Source organism: Muntiacus reevesi, chromosome 21 (genome assembly GCF_963930625.1).
Source record: "Muntiacus reevesi chromosome 21, mMunRee1.1, whole genome shotgun sequence".
NCBI classification, from domain to species: domain Eukaryota; kingdom Metazoa; phylum Chordata; class Mammalia; order Artiodactyla; family Cervidae; genus Muntiacus; species Muntiacus reevesi.
The window spans coordinates 1,050,738-1,069,921 of NC_089269.1; the positions used below are offsets into that span (position 1 = coordinate 1,050,738).

The 19,184-nt window shown below is 43.6% G+C and overlaps 1 protein-coding gene across 1 annotated transcript in view; it reads right to left on the minus strand.

The window, feature by feature from the left end:
* Window positions 1-373: 373 nt before the first annotated feature.
* Window positions 374-19,184, minus strand: part of NECTIN3 (nectin cell adhesion molecule 3) — a 129,501-nt gene continuing 110,690 nt past the window's right edge. Inside the window, exons 8-9 of the mRNA XM_065913469.1 lie at window positions 5,894-5,956; window positions 374-5,102 (exon numbers count right to left, since the gene is read on the minus strand). Of these exons, the coding sequence (XP_065769541.1) occupies window positions 4,923-5,102; window positions 5,894-5,956 (243 nt within the window). The 3' untranslated portion in view covers window positions 374-4,922. The remainder of the gene's footprint in view (window positions 5,103-5,893; window positions 5,957-19,184) is intronic.

Genomic DNA, 19,184 nt, shown 5'->3' on the forward strand with positions numbered 1-19,184 from the left:
AGCCGTTAAAAAGAATTCATTTGAATCAGTTCTAATGAGATGGACGAAACTGGAGCCCATTATACAGAGTGAAGTAAGCCAGAAAGATAAAGACCAATACAGTATACTAACGCATATATATGGAATTTAGAAAGATGGTAACGACAACCCTATATGCAAAACAGCAAAAGAGACACAGATGTACAGAACAGAATTTTGGACTCTGTGGGGGAAGGCAAGGGTGGGATGTTCAGAGAGAATAGCATTGAAACATGTATACTATCAAGGGTGAAACAGATCACCAGCCCAGGCTGGATGCATGAGACAAGTTCTCGGGCCTGGTGCACTGGGAAGACCCAGAGGGATGAGGTGGGGAGGGAGGCGGGAGGGGGGATCGGGATGGGGAACACATGTAAATCCATGGCTGATTCATGTCAGTGTATGGCAAAAACCACTACAATGCTGTAAAGTAATTAGCCTCCAACTAATAAAAATAAATGGAAAAAAAATAAATAAAAATAATATCAACCAAAAAAAAAATTATTTCGGCACTTGTTAAATGGTCTTAACCATACACCCTGGAAGCATTCAGTTAACATTTGAAATTTCCTAGTTGGGAATACACCCTCCAAAGGGTGTTAGTTAGCATTCAAAAAGCTCACTTCAGAGGCTACTACCACAAGAGTTCAGCACAGGGACTTTGTTAATCGCTGATTATTTTCAGGGGTCAATTAACGGTGTTAAAGGCATGCGGACTGGAAACATCCTACCGGGCGCTCCCCGCTTTCACAAACGGCTTTCGGTGCTAGCAAGCCCACGAGCTCCAGGATTCCCAGATCACTACCCTGCTCTGGGTCTAGAATTGAACAGAATCAGGCTGCCGGACACTGAGCCAGCTGTAACATTACTGGATTCACTTCTAATAACTTCTAATAATTCACTTCTAATAACCCTTTTACACAAAGTATCGGTGGGTTCTCTACAAGAATGGAGTGGGGACTTTTTCAAGCTTACATGACAGGCTGACTATTGTAGGATGTCTGTTCTGGTGCCTGCTTGTGTATGTACATGAATGACGCAGACACTGGCTTAAAACCTGATATCCGTGTAATATACCACCTAGCAAGGTTGTGGGAAGGAGACCTACAGCCCTCATCTACTGGAAGCCACCAAAAGTGAAAGTCGCTCAGTCGTGTCCGACTCTTTGCGACCCCATGGACTATACAGTCCATGGAATTCTCCAGGCCAGAATACTGGAGCGGGTAGCCTTTCCCTTCTCCAGGGCATCTTCTCAACCCAGGGATCAAACCCATGTCTCCCACATTGCAGGCGGATTCTTTACCAGCTGAGCTATCAGTCAGAAGCCCACCAAACCACCTAATAATTGCAAGTGACCAAACTGACAAAGTCCAGCTTACAGCAATTTTAATGGAAGGAACACAAGTACCTTTCAAGGGCCATAGGATGAACCAGCATAGCCCACAGCTGAACAGGCTTACAAGCCACAGTTTCTACAAGCTGCCCGCTGTGGCCAGTTCAGCCCAGGAACAAGACGGGCACAGAACTGAGCCACAGGCAGGGGTCCTGACATTTCCACGTTCGTTTCACTGACCGCCCTCCCCCCTCACATGTGCATGTCACAGGGAAGCCAAGGGCAGCTAAGAGTCTTCAAAGCTAACTAGCATATTCTGACACTCCTTCTTATGTGTGTGTTCTCAGCGGCTCAGTCATGTCTGACTCTGCGACCCCACGGACTGCAGCCCACCAGGCTGCTCTATCCTTGGCCATAAGAAAGCCAAGGATAGAGGAGCCCTCACAGAAGAGAAAACAAACCACTGCCTGTTAAGAATTAATCTAGACTCTTATCCCATCGTGTCAGGGCAATCCTAAGTGATGCTGACACTAGTTGAGTGTAGTGTGCAGAGAACCGGGTGATCTGCTATTGCGGCGGTGATGCATGCTCCGGGAGGTTAGGCCAGCTACAAAATCCAGGCTGTGTGTTTAAGATGGAGCATGCACACTCCCCCTTGAAATGCAAAGCTGCAAGCGTAAGTGGATAAGCACTCTGGGATTTATTTCTGGTTCAGTGTGTTTTAATAAACCAGTTATGGGAAGAGTATCTAGTATCAGCTGTGGCTTACATCCTTAAGCCTCACTCACGGACCTTGAAGAGTCTGACTTCCAAATTTAACTGTCCATCCTCAAGTGGTCTGGACTCCAAATTTAGAGATCAACAAGCTAATTTTGGATGGCATTTTTTGCTTGAGGGAGCTTGTTGATCAAACCCTTTTAAAGCTCCATTCTATTCCCCTCAGTATTTAGAGAGAACAGATGGAAGGCACCAGGATAAGCAATTATATAGCTTCTGTGACCCGTGTAAGGGGCCAACAGCTATGAAATCTACCAGTTTGTTAAAGAAATACCATAGCTGACAGAGAAGCAAAGAGGATATTGAACTAGCTGGCTGCTGCAAGAGGAGTCTACACCCTGAGATTTCTGTTCTATAACTACACCAAGAATGTCAAAAATTGCAATAGTGGCTACTTGTTGGTAGGGAGGCAGAAAGACAGGTCAAAGGGTTCTGAAGCTCAGGGCTTCCAATCTCTCTCCCTAGTGCCAACGAAGACATCTCAATTTCCCCTGAGGTCCAAGGTCATCTTTTGTAACACTAATCCAACAATTTGCTTCCCACCAGGACCCAAGAAACCATCCCCAATTTCTAAAGCTCACTAACAGAGCGACTGCACCTCCGTATCTTCCACTGTAACATGCAGTGCGTACAAACCACTTCCTTATCACAGAGAGCTCTGACTAGAGTCAACTTTCTACTGGAAGACACTGCAAGGATCCCTATACCTTCGGTTACATTAACTCACTGATGGGATTCCCAGTAATAAAGTTAGGTACCTTCTTTCTGTGCCAGCTCGCTAGCAAGGGCAGTGAATGAACTTCGAGGTAGTGCAGTGATACAGCAATGACGGTCCTTGGCGTTTGCTCATTGATTCCACGTAGCTATCATCTTCTGGGGCTTCCCAGGTGGCTCAGTGGTAAAGAATCTGCCTGCCAATGCAAGAGATGCAGGTTCCATCCCTGGGTCGGGAAGATCCCCTGGAGAAGGAAATGGCAACCCGCTCCAGTATTTTTGCCTGGGAAATCCCAAGGACAGAGTAGTCTGCAGGCTAGTCCACGAGGTCACAAAGAGTCGGACATGACTTAGTGAGTAAACAACAACTGTAATCTTTCACAGAATTGCCGGTCATCCATGTAAAGGAGGGTGGCGTGGCATTACTACTGCAGAACAACTTGGATACTTTTTCTGACAAAGCAAGGCAACCGAAGAAAGGGAATAAACACACAAGCGAGAAACAGAGTCAGAGCAATGTGAATCTAACTCATCTTTGGCATCCCATTAGAAATCTATGTTAATATTCTCCTAGCCCTTGAAGCTTAGGTTGGAAATGTGTACAATTTTATTTCAGTGCTTACGTCACACTTTCCTAACATATGACAAGTCTGCAGTGTTTTCCTATCTGTGACAGACCCATAGGCTTCCAGAACTCATAGTGAGCAATGCTTGTCCAAGACGTGAGGACGGGAGGCTGACACTTGCATGTGTCCCTCTGCTCCCCACTCTGTTCACCCCATCATAATTGCTACCTTCAGAGCTCAGTGAGGAAAAGCTGGCAAAGGGAAGTGAGAAAATTCCAGACAGACATTGGCAGGCACCAAGATGCTGCAGGAAATACTAGTAAGTCAGTCACTGTAACATCTGCTGTTAGATCTCCTTCCTCTTATTACTGACCAGGTAAAGATGGTGAGGAGGGATCAAGGACCACATGTGGGTTTAGCACACAGGCCATATTAATGGGGCTTTTTTGTTTTGTTTTATTTTTAGGTTTTCAAAGTTTTGATCTGGCTTTTAAGAGCAAGGATTATTTCACGGTGCTTTTTCCATCAGGCTTTTTTTTTTTTTTTTTCCCCCTGAGGTAGATAAAACATGGACAATAAGAAGTCTGAAGAATGCAGAGGGTAGCTGAAGCCTGTGTGGACAGGATTAGTTTGAAAGAAATTTCAGAAATGAAAGGTGAGCCTGTTAAATACAATACCCCAGAAAAGAGGGAAAAGGCTCAAGGCTGTCCCCCATTTAGAAAAGGGCTTTTAGATTTTAACAGGTGGGAAATAGGCTAATCTGGACTGCAAAGAACAGAACTGTGGGAACAATGACCAAGTAAGAGAAGAACCTTAGTCAGCACACAGTTCATCAAGACTAGGTCAATGATAGCAAAAAGTATGCATCCCTCAGGACCTTGGTGATCCTGAGAGCATAGGAAGGAACACACAGTACAATATCACAAGAGTATAAAAGCAACCAACAGACCTGAAGGTTTAAACCGCCTTTTGTTATGTTTTGGGGATAAACAATAAAGTATGCCTCTTAGCCTCTTATTTGTAAGCAGGTATTGCAAGCGTACTAAATAAGTCAGGAAAGCCCAAATTCCATGAAATATTAGTGAGATGGAGTCTGAGCTCCTTTTCCTGCCTGTTTGAATCACAGATGAACAGGCTGGTCTGCCTGAGACCCAGTGAGGCTAATATTACCAGCTGGGGCCTTTCTTTCTGGAGAATCACTGCTGTCATCCCAGGCAGATGCTCTACTTTTAAATGAACATGCCATTGTGGGCCAAATGTTAGTAGTTAAACGCCATCATCGCAGAAACACACAAAGCTAGAGTCAAGTTCACAAACACAGCTGGTGGCGAAGAAACTCTTAATGAAAGAAGAAATTTGCTCTTGGAGCCAAGTCATTCATCACAACTTCCGATACACTTAGACCGGGATTGCTTTATATGAGAGAGAATAAAATCATAACTATTGGCCTCGGTTTCTCTCCCCCCAACCTAAGAGCAAACATTTGCTAAAACAGCACTGGAGGAACAGGACCTTCACACGTAATGCTCCCGCGGGTTGATGTAGACGCCCTCCAGGTCGCTACGTGGATGGTGCCTTCCAGGGCTCCCGTCTGGGTGGCGCATCTGACCATACAGGGGGTATATCTGCCGAGGCCCGTCCTCCCCCACCGGATTCTCATCTTCACAGTCGAATCTCCTGCTGTTCAGTCCATTCTAAAAATTCAAACATTGCTTACATTAGTTGAGCAGCTGTTTGCACTTTTTCTAGCTCTTGGGTAAAGACAGGCAAGCACAGAGCTCATCACACAGCTATTTACTGAGTGGCAAGACGGAGTTCAATAGCTCACCATTTTCTAGTCGCTTGTTGCTCATGATACCTAAGAGTGACGGCATCTCCCAAACAGAACACTGTGACTAAGGGGGGCTGTGGTCAGCTTCAGGCTTCGAAATTTGGAGCTGGGATCAGTTAAGGTAAAGTGGAGAAAAGCAAGGCTGGGAACTGCAGGGGTCTCTCAGCAAGGCTCAAGCTTGGAATCCGTGCGTGAGATAATACAGAGATGTAAATCAAATAACCAAAACCAAACCAAAAGAAGCCTCAGGATTCAGAACTGGGGAATTAGGGGAGAGACACAGTGAAATGCATAGACAATATCTGCCTGTACACCCACCACGGCCGAGAACAAGAAATGCTTTCAAAAAGCAGCCTCTTGTCTCAACCTTTCTTCCTTGCTTGACTCTGGGTCGCAGCTGCCACCATAAAACGAACCTCCCTGGTGCTCGTGTTGCCTCTGGTACTGACCCTCTGCCAGGTTATTGGCTTCATGTAACTTGATTACTTCTAAGAGGAATAAGCCAGCTCAAGGCCTTTACACAATCACACTACAGGTGCTCAGATCGCAGAGGTGAAGAAAAGGAAATTGCATGGAAATAAAACGATCTTTTAATCAACATGGTGGTGGCTGGCTCCACCCGGGCTGACCCTGTGAGAGGGTCGTGTTACTTACGGGGCGCTGGACACTCCCAGTCTCTCTCTCTCTGAACTGAGTCTGCAGAGGCAAGTGTTCAGTCTGGGGGAGAAGACAGAAGAAGACACGCACTTTAAAGCACAAAGTCCATGATAAAACAGATCAGCCAAGACCGCTCAGACTCCTATTTTTAAAAGAGCCCATCGTGTCTGGTTAAATGTCTGCCAGTGAAGCAAACCGTTCCACGTGAGGATGGGAAAAGCAACGGCATTTCCTGAGTCATCTCCCTCTCAGCTCCAGCCTTCTTGTAGAGGAAGAAAATGCACAGAACATCTCCTACAGAAGCTCTCATGCAAACTGGTAGCACCTTACTCGAGGGAGCATGCAGCATAGAAGGGCTCTTGCCTCTTCTTGGTGGAAGAGTCTGATGTTTTGAATCGGCTAAAAGGGGTTTGGGGAGGTAATGAAAGGTTATTCTGTTTTTATCTATAGATGTGTATATGGTCTGCTTTCTCTACCTCTCACTACTCCTCGTCTCCCAGCCCCAAACAGCTCATAAAAGGGATTCATTGTTTCCAAACCTCAGCCTGAGAGAATGTTTCTCAGCTTCCCCTTGGCTTATAAACACACACTTACCTTCAGCCCCAAGTTCAAATACCGTGTCTTTCAGGAAGCACAGCGCTAAACCCTCAGGCAGAGACAGTCACTTTCCTTTCTGCATTTTCACAGCACGTGCAATCACATCTACCTGCTTTCCCCTTCACTGGACGGAGGGTACCGGTTGGAGTATTTACCGACATTACCTCATTTAATTTTTATAATAATTCTGTAAAACCCATGCCTTTATTTTACAGAGGAGTAAAACCGAGGCTCAGAGTGGTTAAGTAAGGTGTCTCTGGTCACACAGCTTGTAAGTGGTGGAGCTTTGTCTGATTCCTAAACCTATATTCTTATAACCCCTGCTTGCGCCTGGAAAATAGATGTCCAAGAACGGTAATAAAAGAATGCCTGAAAATCCCAGCATGTGGGCGCATCTATCAGCATGTTCTTCATTCCACTGTCTTTGCTTACGCTGTCCTTCTCGTCCGGAATGCCTGCCGCTTAGCCTCTGGCACTTGAAATACTACCAATCTTGGCCAGACTAAAGTCATTTTTTTTCCTAAAAGGGTTTTCTGCAGCACCCACCAAAGTTGATTTATTTACTCCCACTTTTCCTGTTGTTCTTACTCTTGTTTACACCTCCATCACAGCAGACATCGTGATCTGTTTTTAGTTCCCAATGTTTTTATCTTTCAACCCTTGTGAGCCTTTCCTGGCCATCCTCCTCCAAACCCACACCTAGCCTGTGGGTCTGTCACAACAGTAAGGCAACAGCTAATAACTTCACTGAAATATGAACCATCAATTCTTGATATCCTCTGTCATATGCCGTGTTATCCAAAGCATGAGTTACTTGTGACAAATCTGTTCCCCCGTCACATTCTGCGTGATTCTGGGGTGCTTTCGGCACGATCGGTTGATACTCACAGTACACAGTGGTGAACAGTCAAGGCAGGGCCTGTTCCATGGACCAGTCACATGGGGCCTTGTGCTCAGGAGGGTCCACTTTGGGGTTCAGTGTTCCGTGGTTGCCACCTGAGACTGCGTAATGATTTTACCATGAACTTGTGGTTTGTCAGTGGCCAAAAGGACAACAGATTATGCTTCGGGACCTGTAACTTCAGCCTGAGGGCGTCCTGCCTCCTCCTCTGGTCTATGATTTCTTGGCTGCGACCCCGGCCCTCCCAGTCTCCCCCCCTTCCCCTGTCCGACGACTGCTGCCGCCCTCTGCCCTGGCGGGGGCCTGAGTGCTAAGTGGGGTCGGGAGTGCGTGCCCTCCACACCACAGAGCACCGGGCGGCTGCAGGAGGATATAAGGACACGCTCAGTGAGGCCAAACCTCGTATGTCCAGACAGGAACCTCGTCTCCACACTGAAAACCTTAATTGTCAAACAAAGGGCCCTGCACTTTGCTTTGCACTGAAACTACAAATTACATGGTTGATTCTGGTCCAAGAAAAATAGATTCAGGGGGAAAAACAAACCTTAAAAGTAAAATTAGCATTTTCCTTCGTTTCTTGGCTGTTTTAGATGAGCCGTGGCTTTATGGGCGGCTCAGACAGTAAATAATCTGCCTACAATGCAGGAGGCCTGGGTTCGATCCCTGGGTCAGGAAGATCCCCTGAAGGGAATGGCAACCCGCTCCAGTGTTCTTGCCTGGAGAATCCCAGGGACAGAGGAGCCTGGCGGGCTGCCGTCCATGGGGTCGCAAAGAGGCAGACACGATTTCGTGACTATACACATACACACAGGGCTTTATGAGCAGTAACAGCATTGCTCCCCTTTTCTCATGGCTGCAGATATAAAATCAGCAAGGACACGTGAAATATTGGACAAGAAGAGAGTGCCTAGGACAGAGCAAGAAGACGTGGGGCCTGGACACACGCTGCCTTCAGCTTCACTGACTGCACGGTCAGCAAACGTGAAGTTCTTCTTCTCTACCCAATACTGTAATTCTCTACCAATAAATCATCATACCTCACACGAGTCTATGAATTCTGTAATACAATAGTGAGCCAAATTCTTTATATAGACAGCAGCCCCACACGTCCTAGGGATGGCCCTGCATGAGGGACCAAGACTATGGATGCCTGCCTCTGCAATGTATGGCCATCTAGCTTCTGACCAGATACCTACAGAACTTAATTTTATAGTGGCTGATAAATGCGCTCTCCTTCTGCTAGTCCATAACGACTCCAAATGTTACATAACTGACTTTCTAAAAAATTTAATCACAAGAATATATAGAAAAGTGTCTTACATGATACCTCACATATGGCTGGTGCTTGGTATATGTAAACTGAATTAACCCATGGTATTTCAATTGGTGGATACACGGTATATATTATTCTTCTCGGTTTTTTTTCCCAGAAAGCCTTGGGCGAGTCTGAATCTCTAACACATGCTTAGATTTCCCTGCTTTACACGCACCATCTCGTAACAATTTCTATTGAGCTACAACCCGTACTTACCTTCCGGATTCACTAGTCATGCAGATTTTCACTCCTGTCTGCCAAGGTGCTAACAAACTAGTTTTTCAAACTATGCATTATCATAATGAATATTTTTACTTTCTCTGACTCAACAAATAAACCTCCACATGTTACTATGTGCAATATTTTATTCTTTCCATGTAGATAAGACTTTAAAACTCTACAAACAGAGCTTTTGGAGTTACTAAAGTTTATTTTCAGTAATAAACAGAATCAAGATTTCAGGTTGCTATTGTCAACAAGTCTGCAATCACACCGGACACTCTGCTTGCTCTGGCAGTGGAAAAACTAGAAACTAGAGTCCCAGTTGAAACCATTATTCCCCTACCGAATTAGCATCCTTCTGGCCGTCTCTCGTATCATAATTTCATCCTCAAAATGCTCTTCTACTGCCTTCCATGCTTTGGCTCACACTCTTTCACTGTAATTTATAAGCCTTAAACATTATTTTTTAAACACATCCTCTTACCTTCCCAAATGCTTCTCTAACATGTTTCCTCCCATTTCTAGCCCCAACTGACATCCATCCGCCTCTCCAACAGTTTTCTTAAGCCTAGAGAAAATTACTGCAGATCACTCCCACATCTACAAGAACTTCCCTATTGTTCTCTTATTTTTCAACTCTCTCACTCTTATTTGCCATGGATTCCTACCTCTTGGCATGACAATATGTTCAAGCATCTGCCATCTTAAGAGATGAGTGAAAATATAATATCTATTAAAACTTCAACATCTTAAATTCTAAAAGGGCATATACCTCTTGAAACTTCAGCTTAGCAAGATACCTAAAACTCATTACCTGCTGAAGGACCACCCTTCCTCTCCCAGTTCCTAAGATTATAGGGGAATATGAACTAAGCTACGACCAGTGCGTTCTCTTGGCAAAACTCTATGAGCTTAGCCCTGCTTCATTCTGTGCTCCAAGCTCAAATTTGCCTGTTACTCCAGGTGTCTCTTGACTTCCTACTTTTGCATTCCAGTCCCCTATAATGAAAATGATATCTTTTTTGGGTGTTAGCTCTAAAAGGTCTTGTAGGTCTTCACAGAACTGTTCAACTTCAGTCTCTTCAGCATTATTGGTCGGGGCATAGACTTGGATTACTGTGATACTGAATGGTTTGCCTTGGAAACGAACAGAGATCATTCTGTCGTTTTTTGAGATTGCATCAGAGTACTGCATTTCAGACTCTCTTGCTGACTGTGATAGCAGCCAAAGATGCAGAAGCTCCACACAGTCAGCAAAAACAAGACCGGGAGCTGAATGTGGCTCAGATAACGAACTCCTCATTGCCAAATTCAGACTTAAACTGAAGAAAGCAGGGAAAACCCCTAGACCATTCAGGTATGACCTGAATCAAATCCCTTACGATTATAGTGAAGTGGGAAATAGACTTAAGGTACTAGATCTGATAGACAGAGTGCATGATGAACTATGGATAGAGCTTCATGATACTGTACAGGAGACAGGGAGCAAGAAAATCCCCAGGAAAAAGAAATGCAAAAAAGCAAAATGGTTATCTGAGGAGGCCTTACAAATAGCTATGAAAAGAAGATAAATGGAAAAACGAAGGAGAAAAGGAAAGATATACCCACTTGAATGCAGAGTTCCAAAGAACAACAAGGAGAGATAAGAAAGCCTCCCTCAACGATCAGTGCAAAGAAACAGAGGAAAACAATAGAATGGGAAAGACCAGAGATCTCTTCAAGGAAATTAGAGATACCAAGGGAACATTTCATGCAAAGATGGGCTCAATAAAGGACAGAAATGGTATGGATCTAACAGAAGCAGAACATATTAAGAGGAGGTAGCAAGAATACACAGAAAAACTACACAAAAAAGATCTTCATGACCCAGATAATCACGATGGTGTGATCACTCCACCTAGAGCCAGACATACTGGACTGTGAAGTCAAGTGGGCCTTAGGAAGCATCACTACCAACAAAGCTAGTGGAGGTGATGGAATTCCAGTTGAGTGATTTCAGATCCTAAAAGATGATGCTGTGAGTGTTGCACTCAATATGCCAACAAATGGAAAACTCAGCAGTGGCCACAGGACTGGAAAAGGTCAGTTTTCATCCCAACTCCAAGGAAAGGCAATGCCAACGAATGTTCAAACTACCGCACAGTTGCACTCATCTCACACACTAGTAAAGTAATGCTTAAAATTCTCCAAGCCAGGCTTCAACAGTACGTGAACCGTGAACTTCCAGATGTGCAAACTGGTTTTAGAAAAGGCAGAGGAACCAGAGATCAAATTGCCAACATCTGATGGATCATCGAAAAAGCAAGAAAGTTCCAGAAAAACATCTATTTCTGCTTTATTGACTATGCCAAGCCTTTGACTGTGTGGATCACAACAAACGGTGGAAAATTCTGAAAGAGATGGGAATACCAGACCACCTGACCTGCTTCCTGAGAAATCTGTATGCAGGTCAGGAAGCAACAGTTAGAACTGGACATGGACCAATGGACTGGTTCCAAATAGGAAAAGGAGTACGTCAAGGTTGTATATTGTCACCCCGTTTCTTTAACTTATATGCAGAGTATATCATGAGAAACTGGGGCTGGAGGAAGCCCAAGCTGGAATCAAGACTGCCGGGAGAAATATCAATAACCTCAGATATGCAGATGACACCACCCTTATGGCAGAAAGCGAAGAACTAAAGAGCCTCTTGATGAAAGTGAAAGAGGAGAGTGAAAAAGTTGGCTTAAAGCTCAACATTCAGAAAACTAAGATCATGGCAACCACTCCCATCACTGCATGGAAATATATGAAGAAACAGTAGAAACAGTGTCTGACTTTATTTTTCTGGGCTCCAAAATCACTGCAGATGGTGACTGCAGCCATGAAATTAAAAGACACTTACTCCTTGGAAGGAAAGTTATGACCAACCTAGACAGCATATTAAAAAGCAGAGACATTACTTTGTCAACAAAGGTCCGTCTAGTCAAGGCTATGGTTTTTCCAGTGGTCATGTATGGATGTGAGAGTTGGACTATAAAGAAAGCTGAGGGCCGAAGGATTGACGCTTTTGAACTGTGGTGCTGGAGAAGACTCTTCAGAGCCCCTTGGACAGCAAGGAGATCCAACCAGTCCATCCTAAAGGAGATCAGCCCTGAATATTCATTGGAAGGACTGATGTTGAAGCTGAAACTCCAATACTTTGGCCACCTGGTGCGGAGAGCTGACTCATTTGAAAAGACCCTGATGCTGGGAGGGATTGGGGGCAGGAGGAGAAGGGGACGACAGAGGATGAGATGGCTGGATGGCATCACCGACTCGATGGACAAGGGTTTGGGTGGACTCCGGGAGTTGGTGATGGACAGGGAGGCCATGGGTCACAAAGAGTCGGACACGACTGAGCAACTGAACTGACTGATAAACAGCCCTCTGCAGCTTCACGCCTGCTGTGTAAACCCAGTCTCTCCTCCATGGCTTCCTCCCGACTCAAGCACCTGCTCAGCTCCCACATCACTTCTCTGGGTAACTTTACACCACCACCTATAGTACACCAGACATAACCACAGATTTCATATGCACTGTTTTTATAAAATCAGAGAATCTCAGAGTACAGATTATGTGAAGAATGCATGAATAATGAATTTATTGATAAACTGTCATGATTCCACCTGAAATGTCTTGAAAGACACAATGTCCTTCTTTCCACAGCCCTAATGGGACCACCAGTAAATTCCACCAAATGTTTAAAAAAGTAATATTACTCACAAATTCTTTATGCACATGAGAGAAAAGAGAACATTTTGTAACTACTTTTATGAAATTAGCATCATTTTAATAACAAAACCAGGAAAAGGTGTTACAAAAAAAAAGTTTTTATTCCTTTCATCCCAAAACCTTAAATGAAAACAGCTCTCTGCAGTTGAATATTAAACAGATCGTGGTGCATTCGTAACATGAGGAGTATGATTCAGCAACGAGAGGACATTTATTTATGCAACATGAATCTCAGAAATATTATGCTAACGGAGTTAGACACAAAAAGGCATGCTGTCTTCCTCCGCCTGTGAAATTCTTTATAAAAATGTCACTATTATTCTGTGATAGAAATCACATGAGGTGTGGTACAGGGTATGTACGAGAAGTTTTTCAGGTGATGGAAATGTTCTTGATTGAGATAAGTGTCCATGAATGTACACATTTGGCAAAGCTTATCAAACTGTTAAAATGGGTCAAGTATTATGCCAATTATATCTCAATAAAGTCGGTTTAGAAAAAAAATAATGCCTTTCCATTTTATCACAGTCATTCAGTTCTGCAGGAGGATGCACATGGAGGGAATCAGAATGGGAATTCACTGACAGTCTGGAATCTGGTGTGATACTAAAACATAGTAAATTTTCAATAAATACTTCACATCAGATCACCCTTGACGCAGGAGTTTCTCGACTATAATATTCAATTGCTTACTTGTGTTCCAGTGACCGAGTTCCTAATTCACAGATGGGATTTTACCACACTAAAGGAATAATACATGAAGAAATGGTTATCATACATAATTCACTAGGTATGGATTCCTCAAGGCATGAAGGATATTACTTTCTTATCAAGTACCTCTCTAAACCATGACTAAAACTGTGAACCAAAAGTCAATTTTCCCTTTCACTTTTATTAATAGTTGTGAGAGTGGCCAGCCATGTTGTACGAGCAACTATAAAGACTGTTCTAATCAAGCAAAATTTACGACGACATTAATTGGGCACTTGTTTAATGAGATAGATAATTATTCCTGTTCTCTGCAATAATTGCTCAAGCTATTCACATGAATGTCTCTTATTAGTATAGTAGACCCTTGGCATTTACAGATTTAACACTGCTGGTTTTAACCATTCACGAGTGAATTTTACAAGGTTATGACAGGTTGTAATTTCTAACTTTTTGTTGAGAAACAAATTTGAATGCAGACTGAGGAGATTTGTGTTACGGAATAGTTATTTAGCTAGTTAATGAGCTCAGCGATTGCTAAGCTGTGTCTTTGTTATTCTCATTTACGGATTCTATGAAAGATAGGGGTACTTAAGAAAGCAGCGTTTCTCTAAAGCCTGTGGACGTTTCCTCGGTGAATGTCAAAGGGGTGCTATATTATTAATCAATCTTTTCCTTTTAAATTGAGAAATTGTTCTCACTAATTTTTAGTTAATTCTTAGGTTTCTAGTATCTAGAATCAATTATGATTGATGCACTATACATTATACAGATTAAACGCATAAAGGCTTTCTGGATCTTATTCCCTAAGACTTGATATTTTATTTGCCTGTAACTCCTCTTTGCTAATTATTGGGAGAGTAAGGCTCATTTCTATGTTCTGTCCATGAACTCCATTGTATAAATCCTTCCCTGTTAACACTCTAAGAAGGTGACTGGGAGGTTTCCCCCAAATCTTACATGGTGCTCAACAGAGGAGATGCTCAACGAACACTTGCGGATGTATTACCCGTACACAGGATCTGTTCTGACTCCCACTCTCAGTCAGCGGTCCCTACAAAAGCCTTGGGTGGTAGAGCATGTTGAGAAACCTGTGCCTGGACTAAAAACCTTGGGTCTAAATTCCCAACTACAAAAATAGGGCACAGTTAGGTCTGAACTGGTTCAAAAAAAGAGTGTGAACACCATGAAAATAGGTTCTAGATCCTTAGTACTCAGAAATTTTATAAAGACAGACTGGAGGAGAGAGTCTAAGGCAAACGGAAGAGAAAAAGGCTCTGCATAGTAAAAAGAACAAGTGTAACTCGTAAGGACTGACAAGGTATTTCCCCTGCTCCTTGCCCCTTAAGGCAAGTGTACAATAAGTTTTGAATGATCTCATATTCTTATACGTACATCTCCTAAAGGTGGTTTTATCACTGCTCCTATAATAGAGATGAGGAAGCTGAGGCTCAGAGAGTTAAAGCAATGCTCCCAAGTTCAAAGAGCTAAGATTCAAATTCAGTCTGGGTCTTAGACTGTCACACAAAGCTGCCTCCCTTCCTCTGAGTATATCCAGTCTCTCCCTAGTTTGACCGTAGGAGAGGACTCAAAAGGAAGACTACAATGGGCATGTGAAAGGGGAGAGGGCATAAACCTAGGGGAAGGGCTGGTCGTGCTCAGTACCGGGCAGTCTGGCCACCTGCTGAGTCATCTCCATCTGCACCGCTCAAACAGAAACTGCGGCCTAAGTTACTTTACTTCATGCTCGGGCTTCAGCCTCGACTGAGGAAAGAGAAAGGCAGGGCTTTTCCTGAGCAAGCTAGGGCTCTCCGAGTCCTAAATTTTCATCTGCCCCAGCCCAGGGCTAAACACATAACGGTCATCTGCTGTGGGATGATGCTTTATAAAATTAACTTAAGGGCATTTTCCCTCCTGATTCCCTCCCTTCAGTGATATGGTTAGTGCCTTAAAATGAAATGTCCAGGCCCTTAATTTATAATGTTAAGGACTGCAATGAGGCAATTACAAGCAGAAATGCCTACAGAATATCCTCATGGCAAACTTTTCAAATGCAGACTTAAATCATGAGGCTTTTTCTAAGAGAGAATATTAGATGTCTTATCCCACAAGGTAGCTTTGGGTTTTTCTTAAGTCCCCACAGAATTGTAACAGCCTAGCAGTTGTTGAGAACATTGTCTTACCCAAAAGGAAGACAGCGCTCCTTCTGATCACTGGTAAACAAATGCGTTACTTTGACTGAGCATACATTCTAGATTTTAATTTTTCAAAGTAAAATCTGACATGACACATTTTAATGAAGTTTCTTGCCTTAGCTGTGGTCTTACTTAATAATCCTTACCTTAAACTACACAAGTGATACTTCACCTAAATTGTAATATGTATGCAAAGCCAAATGCCTAATTAAGGCAGACTGACGATAAAGATGATGGAAAATTATCTGCAGGCGAACAAGACATTCACATACATACTAAGACGGCCTCCCCCGTCATTAATGCTACTCATTGAAGGACACGCATTCGTGTGTGCTAACGTCCACGACTAACAAACACCTGCACATTGTAACACCGGAACGCTTCACTGTCCCTGTCAGTGGGCATCTCTGCTCTTCAGCCCTTCGTCATAACGCTACACCAGTTATCCATGCATACCACTTCATCTCCAAACCCGCCCACAGGCTAAACCTTCAATCCAGAGCTACTGATACACATTCATCTATGCACCCAAAGGCCCTCAAAGAAGGGGTCAGCTACCTCCTCTGTGTCAGGCACAGCACTGCACTCCCAGTCACGATGTACAGAAGTATTATCTTGACAAACCAAATTCTAATTCCTCTCATGAAACTATTAATATGGGCCTTCCCAAGTCTTACATTTAATTCATCATTCCTGAACTCATGGCACTGGAAAAAAGATACTTTAATAAGAATCTTTCTGTGGTTAATGTTATGCTATTCCTAGCTTAAATAGATTTAAAAAAGTAAAAAGAGCCTCCCCAAAATCTTTAACGCCATATTTTAGATTGTGAAACAAAACATAATATATTAAATGTAGAGTACCACTACTCTTATATTCCTTCCTGATGAAAGGTGAGAATAATATAGGAATCATTTCCTTTACCAATAATCTACAGTTCTATGGAGGGTGTAATAAAACGGAAGAAAATGAAATATAAATAGGTCTTTATCTGTTCACTAAATGATTACTCTCCTATGAACAATCTAAAGGATCTTTGAATATATTTAGTTAATAATTACATGTATTTTTTCTTTGGGGTCTTACATTGGATTGAATGTAAGAGTTGTGAATTTTCCCGAAAAGAAAAAAAAAGATATATAGGCAACATACACTGTTTCTTCTTCTAAAGGAAAATAACCTAATAATAGTAAAGAAGGCCAAGACAGAAGAGAAATCACCTGCTATGGAAAGCTAATATTAACCTTCAGGGATGGCAATTTCATAAATATAAAGCCCAAAGCAGGCATTTTTGTTTGAAATAGAGAAGCAGCTGTAATCCTAGTTTGGCATTTCTCTGCCTACAGGCACTAATGTCGAGCAACCTGCACAAAGATTTCTTGAGCTGGAATCCAGCTCCCGGGTTAAGCACAACCAGAAGTGTCAGTGATAGCAACAGAGTTCACATCGCCGGTGGTTTATGGGGAGGGTGCGGTAGAAATGACACGAGGAGGAGGATCCTGCTGGTGGAGAGAAGGTTGCTTAGCTCATAAACAGGCCAAGGATCTTTTGCACACCTTCAATCCACCCTAGAGTCAGAAGTGAGTGTTTAAGATGCGCTTCTGAGGCACGCCGTTCTGTGTCAGGCGAGAAACACCGAGTGTGCCGTGGGGTGCTCAGTCGCCCAGTCACGTCTGACTCTCTGCAGCCCTCTGTCCATGGGGATGCTCTGGGCAAGAATACTGGAGTGGGCTGACATGCCCTTCTCCGGTGGATCTTCCCAACCCCAGGATCGAACCCAGGTCTCCAGCATTGCAGGCAGATTCTTCACCACGTGAGCCCCCAGGAAGCCCAGACACTCCTCACTAACAGTTAAACGATGGGGGACATCGCATCGTGTCTTCATGCACACATGATTTAAACGGCCAAACAAAGCCTAAGTATTTTCTGTGAGCCCCTAGAACAGGCTGACAACTACAAATAACAGGTCATCCACCAAGTCTGGATTTGCTGTCAATGCCACTTCAACTGACATCCCTTCACAGATACTGAAAGAAGTTGTCTGTTAGGACACGATCGCTTCCATTATTTGAAACAAAGAACGAAAGGTGAACTTCTGGGGGAAAGAGCAGAAGTAGCATTTTTAAAATATCAATTCAAAAGATATTCAAATTAATTCTATATTCATGGCATTTAAAGTGACGGTTATCTAACCCAGGTCCAAGCCGGAATGGCCACAGGCTGTGGGTGCCCCTGGCCGGAATGGATCCCACCTGGAGAGGCCCCCTTGGGAGCCACCGGCAGGGGCCACTCTGGTTCCCTGGTTCTGGGCAGTTGGTACAGACACAAGGCTCCTGAGAAGTGCCATCAAGTCAGGGAATCCTACCTAGCCTGAGAGCTGCTGGCAGTTTTAGTTCTACTGCTTCTGAGAACTGATCTCCACAGAGGCAAACTTCAGTCCTGTCTAAATGGTCTGGAAATCAACAGTCTGTCCTGAAATACCCTCATCATTAGTAATACTCTGCAAATCAGTTCAGCTCAGTTCAGGTGCTCAGTCGTGTCCAACTCTTTGCGACCCCATGGATTGCAGCACGCTAGGCTTCCCTGTCCATAACCAATTCCTGGAGTTTACGCAAACTCATGTCCATCAAGTTGGTGATGCCATCCAGCCATCTCATCCTCTGCCGTCCCCTTCTCCTCCTGCCCCCAATCTCTCCCAGCATCAGGGTCTTTCCAAATGAGTCAGCTCTTCACATGAGGTGGCCAAAGTATTGGAGTTGCAGCTTCAGCATCAGTCCTTCCAATGAACACCCAGGACTGATCTCCTTTAGGATGGACTGGTTGGATCTCCTTGCTGTCCAAGGGACTCTCAAGAGTCTTCTCCAACACCACAGTTCAAAAGCATCAACTCTTGAGCACTCAGTTTTCTTTATAGTCCAACTCTCACATCCATACATGACTACTGGAAAAACCAGAGCCTTACCTAGACGGATCTTTGTTGGCAAAGTAATGTCTCTGCTTTTTAATAAGCTGTCTAGTTTGGTCATAACTTTTCTTCCAAGGAGCAAACGTCTTTTAGTTTCATGGCTGCAGTCACCATCTCCAGTGATTTTGGAGCCCCCCAAAAAAACTCTGTCACTGTTTCCATTGTTTCCCCATCTAGTTGCCATGAAGTGATGGGACTGGACGCGATGATCTAAGTGTTCTGAAGGTTGAGTTTTCAGGCAACTTTTTCACCCTCCTCTTTCACTTTCATCAAGAGGCTCTTTAGTTTCTTTGCTTTCTGCCATATGTCATCTGCATATCTGAGGTTATTGATATTTTTCTGCCAATAGGGATGCCAAAGAACTTATCTATTCCCCTGCCCAAGGAATTTGCAACCTTGCTTCGTGTGTCTTCCGAATGGTTAAACAACAAAGCAAGACAGTTTGAATGTAAACTAACTAAAAGTGGGAAACCTATCTTATGCTTCTACTTCTATCACAGTGCCTACCTTGCTTTAGATATACAACCATCTGACCTGATTATAATCTCAAATCACTACAGGGTCACAATTTCTTAACTGAAAGTTTTAGGGATGGATATATTTTTGATTGGGGGTTCCCAAGTGGCTCAGTG